Genomic DNA, 17,842 nt, shown 5'->3' with positions numbered 1-17,842 from the left:
CGGACGGACGGTCGGGAGGGGGGTACGGGGGGGGGGGGAGGAGAGTAGAAGAGGTGCGATTTGTGAGTCCGGCGCACCGAGGGCGAGGAGGGCAACGGGGGGGATCAAGCAAGCGCGACGTGACTGACTCACCTCAAGGATGGCGTCCTTGCCCTTGAGGCCGACCTTTATCTTTTTCTTGCGGAGGTCGACGATGAGGTCCCTGCCCTTTGTACCCTGGGGCACGGGGACAGCGACTTCGACGTGATCGAGCTCCTGGGACCACTTGTAGGGGAGGGCGGCCTGCTCGGCGTCTTCCCTTGCCTTTTCCTGGGCGTCGTGGGCGGTGCGCTGCTCTGGGGTGAGTGCGTCGTACTCTTCGGGCGTCATTGTGTGCGGTGGGTCGACTGTGGAGTTGGTGGTGGTGGTGGTGGTGGTGGTGGGCAGGGAACGGAGCAGGAGCGAAGATGAGGAGCGGGAACGGGCCAAGCTGGCCTGCCCACACCTCTCTTTTTTTTTGGAAAAAGTGGAGCGGCCAGGGCGGGGCTGTCTTTCGCACGAGTCGGCAAACTCGTCGCCGGCGGTCGGGCCACACATCGGTGTTCCCCGCAGTCGAGGCTGGCCTGGCCAGGCAGGAAGCAAGCGAAGGCACTCACGGCGGTCGGAAGTGTCCCGCTGGTTAGCCCGTGCCCAGCCAGCCTCACGGCCAGCCGGACAAAGCCGACCTTGAGACCGTCCCGAGTATGGTCAGCAGCCGCCCTCGCTCTCTCTCTCTCTCTCTTTGGCTGCCCGTCTGAGGGCCCCGGTCCGCCCGCACTCCAACTGCCCGGACCCTGTCCGCTGGTCCATCTCGGGCAGCACCGACTGCCCCCCCTTCCCTCTGGCCTCCCCCACCCTGGCCATCCCCCCCCCACCCCCCCCCCCGTCCCCTCCCTTCCTTCCTGCTCTCGCTCCATCAACCCTCCAACGCCGGCCTACGCTACACCATGTCGGCATCATCCTCTGCAAACACCGGCACCAAGAATGACCAGGATGCCAGCAACAATAACAACAACGACACCGCCTCGGGCTTCTCGTCGCCCCACCAGCGCTCCGAGTCGAGCCAGTCGCAGAGGCAGGGCCGCAACCATCACCGCCACCCTAGCGGCGGTCCAGGCGTAGGGCCCGGAACCGCTTCAACCGCAGAGGCTTCCCAGACGAGCGCACAGCGCGCCGCCCAAAAGGCCCTCGAAAAGGAGGCCGCAGCGGCCCACGCCGCCCTCTCGCGCTCCTCGTCGGTAAAGAGCGGCGCACGAAGAATGAGCGGCAGCCCCGGCGTCTTCTCCACCGCTTCCCCCAGGCACCTCTCCCACTCGTCGCACGGACACTCGCGCCCTGCACCCTTCCCCCAGGTCTCAAACAGGGAGGCCTTTGACATCGCAGTCGCCTCGTCCAACCTCGCACAGTCCTCCGACGGCCTACAGGCGCTCCTCCGAGATCACCCGGAACTCGTATCCAGCAGCCTCGCCGCCGCTGCCGGCCCCAACCTCGCGAGCTCCCAGATGAGCGCGACCGGCGGCTTCTCGACGCGCTCCGGCAGCCGCGGCGGCAGCAAGTCGGGCAGCATGCCCAGCACCCCCTTTGAGCGCGCCGAACACCACGGCGACAGCAGCGGATACCTCGCCATGGGCGGTTCCCTGGCCGGTTCGGTTCACCGCTCCGGGCTCTCGACGTCGGCCGAGGCGCCGGCGCCTGCGGCGTCGTCGTCGTCCAACACGAGCGGCACCGTGCTCCACGGCGCTCCAGAGGTTGGCGAGGGAGGCCACTCGGGAGGCGGCAGCAGCGGTCTCGGCGCCGCCCTGGGCCTCGGCCAGGGCATCCGCACCGGCATCTCGACGCCCAACCTCGGCGCGACGGGGGCCAAGCCCGACTACTCGGGCGCCAAGATTGTCGTCTGCATGGTCGGCCTGCCCGCCCGCGGCAAGAGCTACGTGGCCAACCGCGTGCTCAAATACCTCCGGTGGCTCGAGTACGACGTCAAGGTCTTCAACGTCGGCCAGCTGCGGCGCGCTCTGGCCCGCACAAAGTTCCGGCAGTCGGGCGTCAAGGAGGACCACACGCACAACTTTTTCGACCCGTCGAACCCGTCGGCGTACAAGCTGCGCTCCCAGATGGCCGAAGAGTGCCTCGAGCAGCTCATCGGCTGGCTCAAGCGCGGCGGCAACGTCGGCATCCACGACGCCACCAACAGCACAAAGGCGCGCCGCAAGGAGATTGCCGACCGCATCGCAAAGGAGCCCGACCTCAAGCTCGTCTTTCTCGAGTCGATCTGCACCGACCCGGCCGTCATCGAAAAGAACATTGCCGTCAAGGTCAGCAGCGGCGACCCGGACTACGCCGGCATGACGCCCGAGGCAGCCAAGGCCGACTTCTTGGCGCGCATCAAGCACTACGAGGAGGGCTACGAGCCCGTCAACGCCGACGGCACCGAGTCCGACTACAGCTACGTCAAGGTCACCGACGTCGGCAAGTCGGTCGTCATCAACAAGACGCAGGGCTACCTCGAGTCGCGCATCGCCTTTTACCTCATGAACCTGCACCTGACGCCGCGCAACATCTTTTTCTCGCGCCACGGCGAGTCGCAGTACAATGTCGAGGGCAAGATTGGCGGCGACTCGTGCCTGTCGGAGCGCGGCATGGCGTACGCCAAGGCGCTGCCGCAGCTGATCCAGGACAACATCGGCGATGCGCCCCTGACCGTGTGGCACAGCACGCTCAAGCGGACGGGCCAGACGGCGTCGTTCCTGCCGTACCCCAAGCTGGCGTGGAAGTCGCTCGACGAGCTCGACGCGGGCGTGTGCGATGCCATGACGTACGAGGAGATTGAAAAGTACTACCCCGAGGACTACGCGTGCCGCGACGAGGACAAGTTCAACTACCGCTACCGCGGCGGCGAGTCGTACCGCGACGTCGTGGTGCGGCTGGAGCCCATCATCATGGAGCTGGAGCGGCAGGAGAACATCCTCATTATTGGCCACCAGGCCATTATCCGGTGCCTCTACGCCTACTTCCACGCGCTGAGCCAGGAGGACCTGCCCTACATCAAGATACCGCTGCACACCGTCATCCAGCTGACGCCCAAGGCGTACGGGTGCGACGAGAAGCGCTTCCAGCTGCCCATCGAGGCCGTCGACACCCACCGCCCGCGGCCGCCCAAGCCCGACGTGGCCGACGACCTGCCGCCCAGCCCGCCGCTGGACCCGCTCGAGAGCGCCGCGACCAGCCAGCCGCCCAGCCAGGTCCGACGTGAGTACATGCAGCGGCGGCCCGACCCGTCAGGCCTTGTCGCGGAACGAGTCGGTACCGATAGGACAGGACAGGTGGAGCTGACCCGCGCTGTTCGCCTCTTATCTCCCTGGCTGTCGTTGAAACACAGCGCCCGGACCTGCCGAGTGAGCAGCAGTCGGCGACAGGACGGGGCGCGAGACGGGGGTCCACCGACGTTGCTTCGGTACCGGTAGGTACGTGCATGGAAGCGGATGCCGTCACCGGCCGTCCGTGCGTGTTCTCTGCGATGGAACGCCTTTGTCGCTCATCTCCACCGAGCCGACGACGTCGATCCGCCATACTGGAGATGATTGCGGCACCCGGAGCTGACGTCGGCGAGTCGTGCTGGGGCAAGATGTGGTCCGATGGATGAGAGTCCGTAGGCGAGACGAGGCGAGGCGATGTGAGGAATGTCGGATCGGGGACAAGAAGCCGGAGCAGGCTAGGTCAGGCTAGGCCAGGCCAGGCTAGGCTAGGCCAGGCCAGGCTAGGCTAGGCCAGGCTTGGCAGGGGGTCGTGACGGTGGTACTTAGTACCACACAGTACCCACTGGCAGGGATCTGCGCCGTACGTCGACATCTTCGAGGCGGCGGGAGAGGCGCTAAAGTTTGACGGGTCTTGGCGGGTCGGATCGGATAGAGGGAGCAAGAGCAAGAGCAAGCTCGTTGGCACCAGGAGGTCGTGACGACGACGTACGACGTACATACTACTGTAGCTTCAGTAGGAGGAGGTCTCGGTCAAGCCGAGTGTATAATTTTCGTTGAAAGCATCACTACTCCCCACCCATCATGGCGGCCGCTCTCTCTTTCTCTCCTTCTCTCTTGCGGCAAGAGCGTACGTGCCCGCAGCTGGTGAAGAGAGTAGGGTGCCTCTCAAGGTCCAAGGTCATGGCCAAGGCAAGGCGGGGCGAGGTGAGGTGGTGGGATGGAGCGCGAGCGGAACGGCGCGTAGGCGCGTGTCGGGTCCGTTGTCGCGGGAGGCCTGGCCTGCCAGGTGAGCTGAGCTGGGGTGGAGGCTAGGCCGACGACGGCGACGGATGCGCGGTGACGACAGACCTTGGAGCCTTGCCGGCAGCAGCCAAGCAAGCAGCCAGAGGGTCGAGACCCTGAAAAAGCAGGTCGAGGCAGGGCCCAAGCCCTGCCCTGGCCTACCCTCCCTCCCCTAGCCTGCCTACCTGTCCCGCACGCACCCACGTCGAGGTTGGCCAAAGTCGAGCCATGCCGATCGTGGGCGACCATCTCGCTCGCTCCTCCTCCGTCTCTGCCTTGCCCTGCAGCGAAGCTGGTACTGCTGTACATGCTCCGACCAAGTACCGCCGGCACAGGCCGGGAAACCCGATCCCTACCTCGACCCCTCCTCCCCACGCCCGGTCATGCAGGCCATGCACGCTTATAGAAGCAGCAGGCAGGCAGGCAGGCAGGCACAACAGATCGCACCTGCAGCAACCTACGTCCGAGCGAAGCGCCCGCCGACGCCACCGCCGCCGCGCGCTGCAGAGGAAAACCTCCGATTCGAGCGCAAGCAAGGCGAAAAGCCGGGACGCGTATCCCCCCCAGCTCTAAACAAAGCTGGTCAGAGGCGCCGCGCCTCCCCGACGTCCGTCGATGGGGGCCGATCGCCGACGATGGCAATCGCATCAAAGATGCTGGTGAACCCAATCTATCGCTCGCTCTCTTGCTCGCCGTTGTCGGCCCGCCTCGGTCAGCCGTTCGTGTCCAGGGCGCCTACCTGCCCTTTGGGCCACTCTGACCGACGAGGGGTAACACAGCAAAAGGTTAGTCAGTCGTCGTCCCTCCATCCTCGCCATTGACACTCCGCTCTTGGTCACCGTAGGGAACCTTCACTCCGCTCGGGAATAGAGCTCGAGTCACCATCGACTGCAATCTACAGTCATGCAGGCCAACGTGATGAGGACGATGAGATGCTGCTCGCGGCGGCAAAGGTGGCCGCCCAACCGCCGGTCAGCCAGCCTCGTCGTCGTCGCCTTGCTTGCTTCTTTTTCCAAACATCCTATCGCCGCTCAGCACGGTACGTGTCATCCTCCTGACTCCCCCCGAACCGCGAGGTCGAGCTCCTGTAGGATGAGTGATGGAGGTGGGGCAGGTACCGTACCGGCACCTGTACCTGACTCTTGACGAACCGATGCCGAACCGTCGATGCCGAGACCATCGCCGCGCGGTGGTATGGTACGGTACGGTGGGGAGGGGAGGAGGTCGATGCCGAAGAACCACAATCGCAGCAGGGTCGGTCGGTCGGGAACCATGTGCCGACCGTCGGCGAAGAGCGGCGACGGCGACGATGGCCGATGGAGGGCCTCCGATCGTACGTCAGGCAGAAGAGAGCTCTCCAGACTTACACATGAGAGAGGAAAGGGCGTCATCTCCCCGCTCGAGCTGGCGGCACGCGTGCTGTCAACTCTGGTGGGAATCCGATGACTTCAGCTTGGTCCGACTGGCACTGGGCCCAGCGACACCGGCTTCGCGATGCCGATCAGGCCCCAAGGGTAGGGTGTCAGGAGACCCTGACCCTGGTCTTGATGAAGTAACGGCAGGGACCCTCGAACGTACGACTTTCGATGGCCCGCCGTCCTGCTCGCCTTGGCTTGGCCTGCCAATCAACCCTTCGACCGTCTCGCCGGCCGCAAATGGGAAGATCAGACCAAGTCTCGCGACAGAATGATGGCGCCCGACCAACGTCTACCCAGCCTCGCGGCGAGACACCGGATGGCGGGCACCATTGTTGGCGATGGGCGCGACCACCGTCCGTCTCGCTGGACGTGACCGGATGCGAGGGCATAGAGCTTGACGATGTGTGCATGGCCATAGGCAGGCAGGCGGGCAGGCGGGCAAGCGGGCAGGCAGGCAGGCAGGCATGGAAGACATATGGATGCGTCGTCCCGCAGGCCAGGTCGCGCGCCCCGCCGGATCGGGCAGGATACGGCCGCACGGCCGGCCTGGCAAAACGCGCAGAAGCGCAGAGAAGCCGCCGTAGTGGCCATTCGTCACCTGCTCAACGCCTTCGGTCGGATCGGACCATTGGTCGGAGGAAGGGCAACCAAGAAGGGTCGTCGTCGTCGTCGTTATTGTCAGGTGGAGCGGCACGCAGGGCAGGCGGGCGGGCGGGCGATGGCGCTAGACTTCTGGGCCCGGCCCCCTCAGCGTCCGTTATGACGTCGATCCCTACGGCTCTCATCGACGACGCTTCGCTCAGCACCTCGTCGTCCTTCTCCCGCCCTCTTTCTCTCTTCCGCCGGCTGGCCGGCCGCTGTCCCTATGGCTCAGCTCGACAGCGATCCAACCCTGTGACACAAGCTAGGCTGACCTGGCCAGCCCGCCTGATCCTGCACCCTGGATCGACTGCTGGCTCGCCGTGCCGCTAGCAGCCAGCCGCCAGCTGAGCCCGTCACGGCTTCACGGCCTCGAGACGTGCTACGAAGGGGGAGGAGGGCTATAAGAAGAGGGTAGGCCGTCGTCCCCATCCTGTCCTCCCCGATCCCCATCTAACCACCCGGCTCCAGCGCAGCAGACTCCCTCGGCCCGTCTTTGCCCCTGCTCCTCTCGCCACGTCCCCGAGCGACCACCAAGCAGCCCGCCAGCCAGCCAGGCCCCTTTGCGTATCCCTCTCCTCCCTCTGTTTCGACGCTAGCAGCGAGTCGTTTGCCCGTCATGGACCAGCTCGTCAGCCTCGCCAGGCGCAACAACGCGCTCGACCTCAACCCCACGGTGGCCCAGATCGACATCACCACCAATGGCTCTAGCTGGCTGTGGGCCGTCTTTTCGGTCATGGCCGCCACCGGCCTCGGCTGCATGGTCTGGGGCATGAAGATGAGCCGCGGCGAGCGCACCTTCCACTACCTCAGCGCCGCCATCCTGGCCACGGCGTCGATTGCCTACTTTTCCATGGCCTCGGACCTCGGCGCCACGCCGATCCGCGTCGAGTTCCTCAACGGAGCCTTTGTCGGCGGCGACGGCCTCTACCCGACGCGCTCCATCTGGTACGCGCGTTACATTGACTGGACCATCACGACGCCGCTGCTGCTCCTCGAGCTCCTCCTCGTCTCGGGACTGCCCCTCTCGACGATTTTCGTCACCATCTTCTTTGACCTGGTCATGATCATCACGGGCCTCATTGGCGCGCTGGTGCAGAGCCGGTACAAGTGGGGCTTCTTCACCTTTGGCTGCGTCGCCATGTTCTACGTCTTCTGGGTCATCTGGGTGCCCGGCCTCAAGTCGGCGAGCCACCTGGGCGCCGAGTTCAAGAAGTCGTACCTCACCTCGGCCGCCATCCTCTGCGGCCTGTGGTTCCTCTACCCCATCGCCTGGGGCCTGGCCGACGGCAGCAACCAGATCTCGCCCGACGGCGAAATGGTCTTCTACGGCGTCCTCGACCTGCTCGCCAAGCCCGTCTTTGCAATGGTCCACCTCTTCTCGCTGCGCAAGTGCGACTACTCGTCGCTCCACCTGCGCTCGGGCAAGTTTTCGGACTACGACACCGACTTTGCCGGCCCCACGCCCCGCTCCGTCGAGGACGCAAAGCGGATGGAGGCCCGCGGTCACCACACCGGCGTCCTGCCCAACTCGACCAACGCCCCCGCCAACACCACCACCACCGGTGCCGGCGCCACCACCACGGGCACCAACGACCCGCACGGCATCATCGGCCACGACAACTTCAACAACGTCAACACCAACGCCGGCAACCCGGGCATCGAGCCCGCCCCGGCCATGAGGCAGACCAACGCCACCCAGTAAAACGGGCGGCGCCCCCCCTCCCATGCAAGCCCTTCGAACCTCCAAACCGTGATCGGTCGGCCGAAGGCCAGGCGCGACAAGTCTCTAGACAGGCTTCGGCGCCGCTCCCGCTCAGCAGCGGTGCAGCCCGGCCCGTCGTCGCCCACCTCGCCCCTCTTGCCCCACCCATCACCACCTTCTTGGACAAGGCTACCATTCTAGCCCATCCGTTACCCTTTACACGCACTCTCTTCCAGTGCTCCGTTTGACCCTTGCAACTATACCAGACGCTTTCCTTCTTTCTTTGTCCTTTTTCTTCTTTTTCCTACTTCTTCCACCTTCTTTTTCTATTCAATATCGTTGCGAAGTATTCTTGTGCCCACCTTGTTTGTCAATCCCATTCAAGATTCGCACCTTCTCTCGTCTTTGTGTGTCTCCCGTCGTCACCCTCTGCCCCCCGGCCAAAAGCTGCACGACGGATTCGCCGCCTCATGCATGGCACGCAGCCCGTCGTCTATACCGGCGTGGACGCGTCATCCTGCCCCTCGGCTGCCGGTACCGTGTCTTCTGGAAAGCTCCATTTCATCGTCTAGCAGAACGTCGACGGCGACAAGCAATGCCCTCGATGTCGAGAAACGTGTGCAGGGATGACGTCTTGGCTCTCTCTCACCTGGAGCCCGACGGGTGATGCTGCTGCTGCGCAACGGCGGCCCGACGACGCTGCGAAACGGTACAGTCGAGCTCGACGGCCGCCTTCCACGTATCGACGGTGAGCGTCTTTTCGCCCTTGGAAATGGCGAGGAGCCTGGGGCGCGCGGGATTAAAAGGTCAAACCGGCACCGTCAGCGAACGAGGGTCCGACGCAGGATGGTGCTGGAAGCGGACCGCGGACCGCCTCGGCGCACTCGGGCAACTGGACTCACCGGACGAGGGCCATGCGGCGCAACAGATCCTCCTGCCCGACCTCCTTGTCCTCCCTGCGCGACTCGACAAACTCGCTCTGGATATACTCGCTCACCTCGCCCGGGATCTCAAACGCCTGCGCCACCTGCAGCGTTCGCGCAGACAGGAGCGCCCGTCTCCACCCCTCCAGCTTGTCCTGCACCGGCATCCCATCCACCTCGCCGTACAGGGCGCTGGCGACCGAGGACGAGGAGGCGACCGCGAGGGGACACTGGACGTCAAAGGGCAGGAACGACTTGCCCTGGCTCAGCACGACGACGTTGAGGTCTGTCTCAAACTCAAACTCCGAGTACGGGAAGATGTAGGGCAGCTTGTGCGACTCCAGCACCGACGAGAGCGACTTGATGTTGCGGATGCCTGGCAGCAGGTGGCATCGGAGCGTGCGGAGGACATCCTCGAGGGTCAGAGCTGCGGCCATGCGGCAACGGATCCTCCCTTCGACCGCCACCGCGCCGCGATCGACACTCACCGTGCTCCTTGAGCTCGCCTTCCTTCATCGTGCCTTCGTTGACGACCAGCGCGGTGCCGTTGACGAGCTGCAGCCTCCCGGCCTCCAGCCCGACTTCACCGCCCGAGCTCCGAGGGCTGAAGCTCCTCTTGGGGTCGTTGAGGTCCTTGAGATCCATCGACACGTCCACGACCGATGGGAGAAGGCTCGATAGCAGCCGCGAGATCTTTGTCGTGGCACCGCTCCCGGAGGCGGGCGGCGCGGGGAAGTTGGACAGGTTGACGGTCAGCGCGCCGAGCGAGAGGCTGGCTCGGCGCGAGTGGCTGCAGTGCGATGTAGATGGTGGTGGCCAGATGGGGTGAGCTACCACTTCGACCGTTGCGCAAAGTCGGGAGATCCACGCGCACACCTGGGCAACTCACATCCTAGAGATAACCGAGAGCAACACGAGCTCGGCGGCGACCTTGTCACCTCCTAGGCCGGTTGAGAGGTAGTCGATGATGGCCGACCTCTTCCCCTGGTCCGACAGGCCAAAACTGCCGGCAGCAGCGAGCCCCTGAGCGTCGTTGATGTCGACCGGCTCGAAAAAGAGGGCATGGACGCAGGGCACAGAGGGAGAGGTGTTGTTGCCCGACGTCCCCGACGAGCCCGACTCCTGCCACTCTGCGTGCGGCAGGCTGTCGCGCGGCGCATCGAAAGAGTCGAGTCGGCCCTCGTCAGAAGCTGTGACGGCATCACTGCAAGGATCGACGGCGCTCTTCACTCACGAGGCCGTGTCGAGGATGCCGACAACGTCGACCATCTCGGTAGTCTTGAGCTTCTCGGCTGCATCGACATCGTAGAACTGGCAACAGACGGATTGCAGGGAAGAGTTTGGATCAGCACGGATCGAGATCGATGGAGAGGGGAACCTCGGGGCGAAGCGCTTACCTTGATCAGTCCGCCGACGTGGCCCTCCTCGGGCAAGGGAGCCTTCTGCGGCAGCGGGTCCTGGTACGCGAGCGGCCCCGGGTCTGATGCGGACGCCGAGACCTCGCCGTGCTTGCCGCTCGCGGACGCCTTGTCCTGGCCCTGGCCCTGGCCCTGGACGCTGCTGCGGAGCTCGGCCATGGCGGCCTCGATGCCCACTTCGAGTTCGCGCTTCATGCCGGCCATGGCCTCGTCGCGCGTGCCCGGACGCCTGCCGAAGCAGTCGGTGCCGACGCGGACGTTGTCGCTGCCGACCATGGCAGCCACCTCGAGATCGGCCGACATCCCCATGCTGAGTTCGAGGCCGCCGCTCTCGTCGCCGCCCTCGGCCAGCAGCTGCGCATAGGCCTCCTTGATGTGGGCCGCGTCGCTCTTGGCCACGTCGGAGCTGGAGCGCAGCAGAGCCACGAGGTTCTTGCGGGTTCGGATGAGCTTTTCAAAGTCCGGGTTGGCCGAGACGAGGTCCTCGACGCTCTTGGCCTCCTGTCCGGCCGCAGTGTTGGCGCTGTTGGCCGCCGCGCCGATCGTCATGACGCCCCTCAGCCTCAGGTCGGGGCACTTGGTGATGACATGGACCGCTAGGTCGAGCAGAGGTCGAGAAGCCTCGTCGAGGCTCTGAGCGTCGAGGATGGGCGGCTGGCCGCTCTTGGCGTCCTCACCGCTGGTGTTGACCTGGAGGTAGACGCGCAGCGGCTCGTCCCGCTTGGGCGCATCCGGCGAGCTGAGCGCCTTCTGGAGGACGTTTGCCGCTTTGACCGAATCGAGGGTCTCGAGGAGGTAGAGGTTGGGGATGGATGCGAGCAGCTTGCCCTTGTTGCTCTGCAGGCCGCCGACAAAGTGCCAGCGGATCTCCCTTGGCAGCACCTTGGCCTTGTCGACCATCTCCTGGACGTAGTTTTCGCCAAAGTGGAGCTGACCTGCCTGGCGGTGCGCGGCGAGGATGGCCGAAGGGGGGTGCAGCTTGGAGACGGCGACGAGTCGAGGCTCCTTGCCGCTGCCGCCGACGGCCTTGCCCTTTTCGACGGCTGCCCGGATGCGCTGCCTGACCTCCTCGACCTTTTGCGGAGACTGGGGCTCGTCGAGGAGGGAGGTCGCGGCCATCTTGGAGCTGAGTTCGTCGCCTTGTCCATCTCGGTCGGTGGCGCTGGGCGTCTGTGACGCCGAGGACGCCGAGGACGCCGAGGACGCCGAATCCTCGCCCCATGCTCGGCGTGCCCAGTCGCTCCTTCCGGGCACCGAGACGGCGTAGACGACGGTGCGCTCGCCGAGCTTGGAGCTGTCGACGTGGGTGAAGTCGTCGGCATCGCTGTGTGCGGCGGCCGAGTTCTCAGCGCCAAAGAGGCCGCAGCGGGCGGAGTCGTGCCCCTGGGCGCTGCTGGAGGAGAGGAAGACTTCGGTGCCGAGGCCAGTGTCCTGGACCATGCACCTCCACCTCACGAGCTTGCCCGCGGTCGAGGATGTGCTGCCGTGCTGCTGCTGGAGGAGAGGCTGCGCGACGGCCTGCGAGAGGACGGGGATCTTTGAGCGGGCATCGGCGTGGGCAAAGGTGGTGCGGAAGTGGGACTCGACGTCGCGGGCAAAGGTCGGAGCCGACTTGTCGGTGGCCTTGTCGTAGAGGGACTGGATGAGATCCGACGGCTTGTTGAGGGCGTGGGTGAAGTAGGTGTCGGGGACCATGGTGGACGAAGGCCTGACCAGTCGCCGTGGCAGACCTGGGTGCGGGCGGAGCGGGACGGGGCGAAGGGGGGTCCTGGGCGTTGCAGCGGTGCGTACGAGGAGAGAAGCTCGGAGGACCCTTTGCATGCTCCCGCGGGCTGTTGGACTGGCTGCTCTGTGGCCAGGGTGGGCGATGCCGTCGTCGGTGGATGTGCGAGGAGATGGTGCGTGAAGAAGACGAGATCGAGGTGCGGGGAACGATGAGCGACGAGCGATGAAGGCTGCGTCGGGCGTGGGCGGTTCGGTGCGAGCGACAAAGAGCCGCCGACCCTTTGGCCTTGGCTTGACCTTCTCCACTTTCTTTTTCTCGCCCGCCTCGGCCCATCTCGGCCATGCTGCCCTCGATTACCCAAACCCCGCGCCCGAGGCCAAAAGGTAAAAGACGCCCAAAATTCAAAACGAAAATCAGTGCGGGGCTGGGCTGGGCTACCCGCTAGCTGGCAACCCAGCCCCTCGACCGTCCCCTCCCCTCAGACCCCTACGACGATGGCGATCCACTTGCTTCCTCATCGACGCTGCACCTGTCTCGCGTCTCCTCGCTCGGCCTCGGGTTCCGTTCCGTCCCCACACTACCTCATCCTCTGCGACATCGCAAGGCCATCAGCTGTCTCGCCGCCAAGCGCGCTTACGACGCTGCCAAAACCCCGGTCGGGATCGCCCTCGGGCGCCGTGCCAGCCGACTCGGACTTCTGGGCGACCATCATTGGCCAGGTATCGGTAGCGTGGGAGAGGTTGGGCTGGTGCCACCTGCTCGTTGCTGCTCGACCATGAACCGGCTGCCCACGCTGATCTGTGTGTCTGTCCTTCGCCTGATCAGGCCTAGCTTGGCCTGGCGGCAGAAAGTACGCGTCGCGAAGCATCGTTCCGTGTTCGGGGTCGTCCTGGCCTGGCCTCGTCTCTGCTATTGCAAGGTGCGCTGAGCTAGCAGCGCACCTCACCTGTAGTCGGACCCAGGTCATCGTCGACACGATTGAGGTCCGTGCCATACCGACGTCGTCCCCTCACTTCCGACACACGCCATAGCGGGGTCCACGAGCCAGTCGCCCCTATGTACCAGTGGTACGGCAGCCTGAAGGATCGGCTTCGGCGATGGAGCTAGCAGCAGTAGCGAGCCTGGCCGATGGGTGGACGGAACGGACGGACAGACAGATCTGGCCAGACAGCCTCAGAGTCCCAAACGGGTCGTCCGTCCGTCGAGCGGCACGGACAGCACGGAAGACAAAAGAAGGTTCGAGAAGCAGAGAGGCAGGCGAAACAAGCTCTGACTTGCCGGATCCATCCATCGTCGAGGCAGCGGACCATCGGCAGCACCTCTTGCCGTCGCCAGGTTGCGTCGCCCGGCCGCCGTTGGGCTTGGGCCGAAAGCAGGGTGCATCCGATCTGAATCTAGCAGGTCCATCAGCATGGACCGGCTCGCGCGGCTCGTATGCCGTATCCCCGTCCAAACCTCTACTGTACTTATCCTGCGCTCAGGAGAGAGAGAGGCCAGACCCTCGGACCAGGAAATAACCCCCCCGCGCCCCTCTCGATGCGGCAAGCCGACAAAGTAGCCGCCGCCATGGACGAGCCTGCAGCCTCGTCTAGGCCCATCCAGGCGGTGCCAGAGCCCTGGTACAGCACCGTACCGGTCGATGGTCACGGGCTGCCAGAGAGACGAGCAGTGGCAGGAAAAGAAAAAAAATTGGACGTGGCGAGAAGAAAATGATATATCGCTGCGGATGGACGCTGGGTCGCGCCGGCCAGGTCATGGATTCCGTCCAGACGACGTGTCGCTTCGTCGGTGCCCCCAACCCAGACGCTTTGTGTGACTTTAGAGCTGTCTCTCCGGAGGCTTGGCATACGGACGGACGGACGCTGCTTGCCATCGCATGAATCTCAGGCCAGGCGCGCTGGCCGCCGGCGGACGTCGTCTGGAGCCGTCGCGAGGGCGACGTGGTCGTCGCGTACACGATATCAAGGGCAGGCAGGCCCTTCCGGGACCCCACGCTTCGGATGGCAGCCGTGATGAAATCGGGCTCAGCGTCGACAATAACGCTTCGGACCCGCTGAGGCGAGCCAGAATCGTCTCGCGAGCCGGCAAAAGTTCAAGCGTACGTGCAAGCCAGGACGGTCGCTCTCAGAGGATCTGGCCAGCGGTCGCGCAAGTCGAGGGCGCAGCGGCCTGTCCGAGCCTCCGCTGAAGCGCTTGGGCACTAGACGTGCCGGGAAGGGAGCGAGACTGGGACGCCACCTCTTGCCGACACGGCAGCCACGGCCCAGGTCGAGCAACCGAGTTCGGAAGGTGCCGCACCGCCGTACTCTGCCCTTTGCACGGGACGCGATGCGAGACTCGAGAGAGTGAGACGAGATAGATAACACGAGAGGATGGCAAGAGGCGAGCGAGGTCATGCGCCAACACCTCGACCAGAGGAGGAGCGGAGGAGCGCGGCAGCTCGACGGAGGATGGCAAGGCCTGGCAAGACGACGGATCGACCCCGGCCGATTTCCCGTTCGGCGAGGGGATGGCGTCGTCGTCGTCGGTCGTGATGATGGTGGCGGTGGGCCAAGCGGAAGGCGGGCCGGCCAACCTAGCCCAAAGCCGCCCCCCCTTGTGCTTCGCCTAGGATTTTTGGGGTCCCGATCCAAAGCCCCTTGGCCTGGCTGGGGCTGGGCTGGGCTGGCCTGGCCCGCTGCTCCTCGCTGCCTCCACTCTTAACTTCAGAGCACCGCGCTCGCGTGCCAGCCCAGGTGACACACACACACACACATACACTCACACACGCGCGGGCCCCTTCGTCGTCGACCTCGACCCACGAACCAGGGTCGCGTCCGAGCTTGCTGGCCATGGGCTCCCATCAATTCCTGACCCGTACGCCTCCTTGCATCCTCGACGACCGGCTCGCGAGCCACCCACGGCCGATGCCGCAATCGGTAGTGGTCCTGGAACCACCGCCTCCTTCCCCTCTCCCTCTCCTTCGCTCTCGCCATCGACCCCGTCCTCGCATCGCACCGCGCGGCACTGGCGAGGCCGTCAAGCTTGTTATCGTTGCCTGGCTGTCCAGGGCGGTACAGATGAAAGCACCCGGTAATCGAGCAGAGCGCTCTTTCAAGACCCCCGTCTCCCTCGGCCTCCGTGCATGGCGACCCTGAACGACCGCACGTCGCCGCGGAGAGAGCCCCAGAGGCCGATCGCCCCAGCGTCCCGAGGAGCAACGGAAAGATGGACCCGCCTTGCCCTTCGTGCTGATGTGTTGGTCTGACCTGCGTGGCCGCCCCTTGCTTGCTGCGTAACAAACAAGCAGAAGGCGGACAAATGCCCATCGACCCAAGCCTTGGTCCGCTTGGTTCCTTCTGCTCCACCTTCGTATCGTCGACGCTCGCTCCTGAGCTCCGTTTCTGGACCATCAGCACGTCCCCTTGTCACATACCGGTGCTTGATCGCCTGGCTCGACGAGTTGCTGCCGTTGCGGACAGCACTCGATCCTCCATGATCATGATGCCCAGCACGAGCTGTTTGTTGCCTCCTTGCACCTGTCCCAACGGCATGCTGACGACCCGGTATGGGAGCCGCCTCACCCCCCCCTTGTCCCCGTCGACCCGGCTTCGCGCTTGCCAACAATGCCTCAAGTCGTCGACCGGCGCAGCTCGCGTTCCGCAGGTCGTCATTGAGTGGCCTCTGTGGAGCGGCGGCACGGCGCTCGGTGTCGACGACTCTGACTGCTTCGGACGGACGCATCCGCAGCAAGGGAGCGCAACTTGGCCGTCTTCGCTTCGTCCAGCTGGTGACCAAGCCCGGCAGCAGCTCTCTTACCACTGCTTCCTGGCCCGCCTACGTGCGAAGGTTGGCAGAGGGCGACACGCTCCAATGGCTTGGCACTGGATCGCGATGGCTCTCTACCAAATCGAGGCAGGCATCGACCTTTCACGGCTATGCCTGTCGAGGTATGGTCTTTGTGGCCCCAAGCAGACCGTAGACGACCAATTTGGCAATAAGCGGCCTGACCGTAACGGCGGCGAGAGGGCGCATACATGTTGCTGACCAGCGCTTGCTCGGAGTCCGGGCAATCATGCTGAGCCTTCTGACAGCTTGGGATACAGGTTGACCGGTACAGCAACGTGTAGGGTGCGTCGTATGCGGAGCATTCGCCCGCGGTACGGGGCCTGGCACGCAATTGCGTACATGTACAGTAGTCTCCATGCCGGGCTGGGCGCGAAAGAAGGATACCGGTAGGATAAGGTAGGTGCGCCCTCTTTCTCACATCACATCACCTCAAGCTCGCGGTCTCCTGCTTGCTCGCTTTGACCGCAGGCTGAGCGGGGCGGGGCTGAGCTCGACGGACGGCATAGTCGCCGGTCGGAGTGGAAAAGAGAGTGCAGCAGCGTGAGAGAGAGATGAATGGTGCGTGTGACACAAACAAAAAAAGAGGATGGGGTTGCCTTGCTTGCTTGGGCCTGCCTTCACGTTACGCTTTTGCGGAGGCGCGGATTGGTGAGTTCGCGAGCAGACCATGACAAGGGTCGTCGGATATGTCAAGCCAAGGAGTCCACCGACCCACGCTGGGCTGGGCGGCCCTCGACGAGCTACGAGCTGACGGGACGACCCTTGCATCCTACTCGCTCCCAGGAACGACCTACGGAACCTCGGTCCGAGCGTGTGGAAGGCGGAGAGCGGCGGTGATCCAGGCAGGGCGGTAGTGCTGGACGACGACGGTCCAAGGCGGGCTTCAAGACGCAGCCCCATGCCTGCCTGCCTGTCTGCCTGCCTGTGTGCCGGCTGAATCGACGCAGTCAGGGTCTTGCTGGCCCGCTGCACTCGGCAGCAGGCTGTCGCTGGGCGCGGCGGTCGGTGTGGCTGCCGTACCTTGCTTGGCCTGCCTCGATCTGTTGGAAGGGTCGCAGCGTCAAGCGGCTGAGGTCGGGTGATCGGGGCCTTGGCTGTATGGCCCGAGGACGAAGCAGTTGGCCGCTTGGCTCCGCCTGGACGTGCTTGCTGTTCAGGGGGGCGTCGAGCGGCGGTTCAAGGTCCCGATGGATCGATGTGAGAAAGCGAGCGAACAAGCGAAAGAGAGAGGCAGGCAGGCAGGCTAGGGCAAGCGGCCGGACGGCCAGCAGAAGCAGGCTAGGTCGCGCGCTGCTGCTGCTGCTGCTGCTGCTGCTGCTCGCGGCTGTTGCTGCAGGTGCACCTGTCAGGAGGCGCGCGGAGCTCGAAAGCGAGCTGGCCTGCCTGCCTGGCGCGTTGCGGCAGATCTTCTCCGGAAATGCCGACCTGATTAGAGCTCACCCGCTCGCTCGCTCGCTCGTTCGCCCGCCCGCACGCTCCGGCCCGCCTCTGCTGCTCCTTCCTCTTCTGCTCGCTGACAAGGTCGCTCCAAGCGGCGCAGGGCAAGCATGAACGTCGAGTCCCAGCGTATGCCCATCCCTGCCGGACGGCAGCTTGCTTGCCCTCGAAACAAGGCCAGGAATGTAGAGCCTTTTCCTTTCGCGCATCGAGAGCGCAGCGGAGGCGGGAGGGGCGCCACCGCCACCGCGACGCCGTCGTCCGTCATCATTGGCTTTCGCTGCTCATTGTCTCGGTCAGCACACGTACGTATGTATTGATCACCATTGTCTTGGCCGATCATCCTCCGGCAGAGGGGAACTCGGAACGATCGACGGCCTCTTGTGCGCAAATGTCCGATCCTGTCCCCTTGCTTTCTCGCCATAGCGTGGTGCCACGCACGCTCGCCTTTTGTGGATGGTCTGCTCGCGGCGG

General features: G+C 64.8%; 4 protein-coding genes across 4 annotated transcripts in view; 2 read left to right on the top strand and 2 right to left on the bottom strand.

Annotated features, from left to right (window-relative positions):
• PFL1_01893 (uncharacterized protein) overlaps window positions 1–369 on the bottom strand; it is a gene marked incomplete at both ends in the record, with an annotated part of 1,135 nt that extends 766 nt beyond the window's left edge. Inside the window, one exon of the mRNA XM_007879405.1 lies at window positions 133–369. Within this exon, the coding sequence (XP_007877596.1) occupies window positions 133–369 (237 nt within the window). The remainder of the gene's footprint in view (window positions 1–132) is intronic.
• A 596-nt stretch (window positions 370–965) lies between these two features.
• Window positions 966–3,414, top strand: PFL1_01892 (uncharacterized protein; the record flags this gene model as incomplete). The annotated part of the gene is made up of 2 exons (XM_007879404.1): window positions 966–3,264; window positions 3,395–3,414. The coding sequence occupies 2 exons, from the start codon at window positions 966–968 to the stop codon at window positions 3,412–3,414; spliced, it is 2,319 nt and encodes a 772-aa protein (XP_007877595.1).
• Window positions 3,415–6,950: 3,536 nt separating this feature from the next.
• On the top strand, window positions 6,951–8,036 carry PFL1_01891 (uncharacterized protein; the record flags this gene model as incomplete). The annotated part of the gene is made up of 1 exon (XM_007879403.1): window positions 6,951–8,036. One exon carries the CDS (start codon window positions 6,951–6,953, stop codon window positions 8,034–8,036), a length of 1,086 nt encoding a protein of 361 aa, XP_007877594.1.
• Window positions 8,037–8,681: 645 nt separating this feature from the next.
• On the bottom strand, window positions 8,682–12,072 carry PFL1_01890 (uncharacterized protein; the record flags this gene model as incomplete). Its single annotated transcript, XM_007879402.1, has 6 exons — window positions 8,682–8,820; window positions 8,939–9,335; window positions 9,448–9,749; window positions 9,849–10,103; window positions 10,194–10,270; window positions 10,357–12,072. 6 exons carry the CDS (start codon window positions 12,070–12,072, stop codon window positions 8,682–8,684), a joined length of 2,886 nt encoding a protein of 961 aa, XP_007877593.1.
• Window positions 12,073–17,842: the final 5,770 nt, after the last annotated feature.

This window comes from Pseudozyma flocculosa (genome assembly GCF_000417875.1).
Source record: "Pseudozyma flocculosa PF-1 unplaced genomic scaffold scaffold00005, whole genome shotgun sequence".
Classification (NCBI taxonomy): domain Eukaryota; kingdom Fungi; phylum Basidiomycota; class Ustilaginomycetes; order Ustilaginales; family Ustilaginaceae; genus Pseudozyma; species Pseudozyma flocculosa.
The sequence above is the reverse complement of the archived record's forward strand: the minus strand, read 5'-3'. Positions and strand labels throughout refer to the sequence as shown.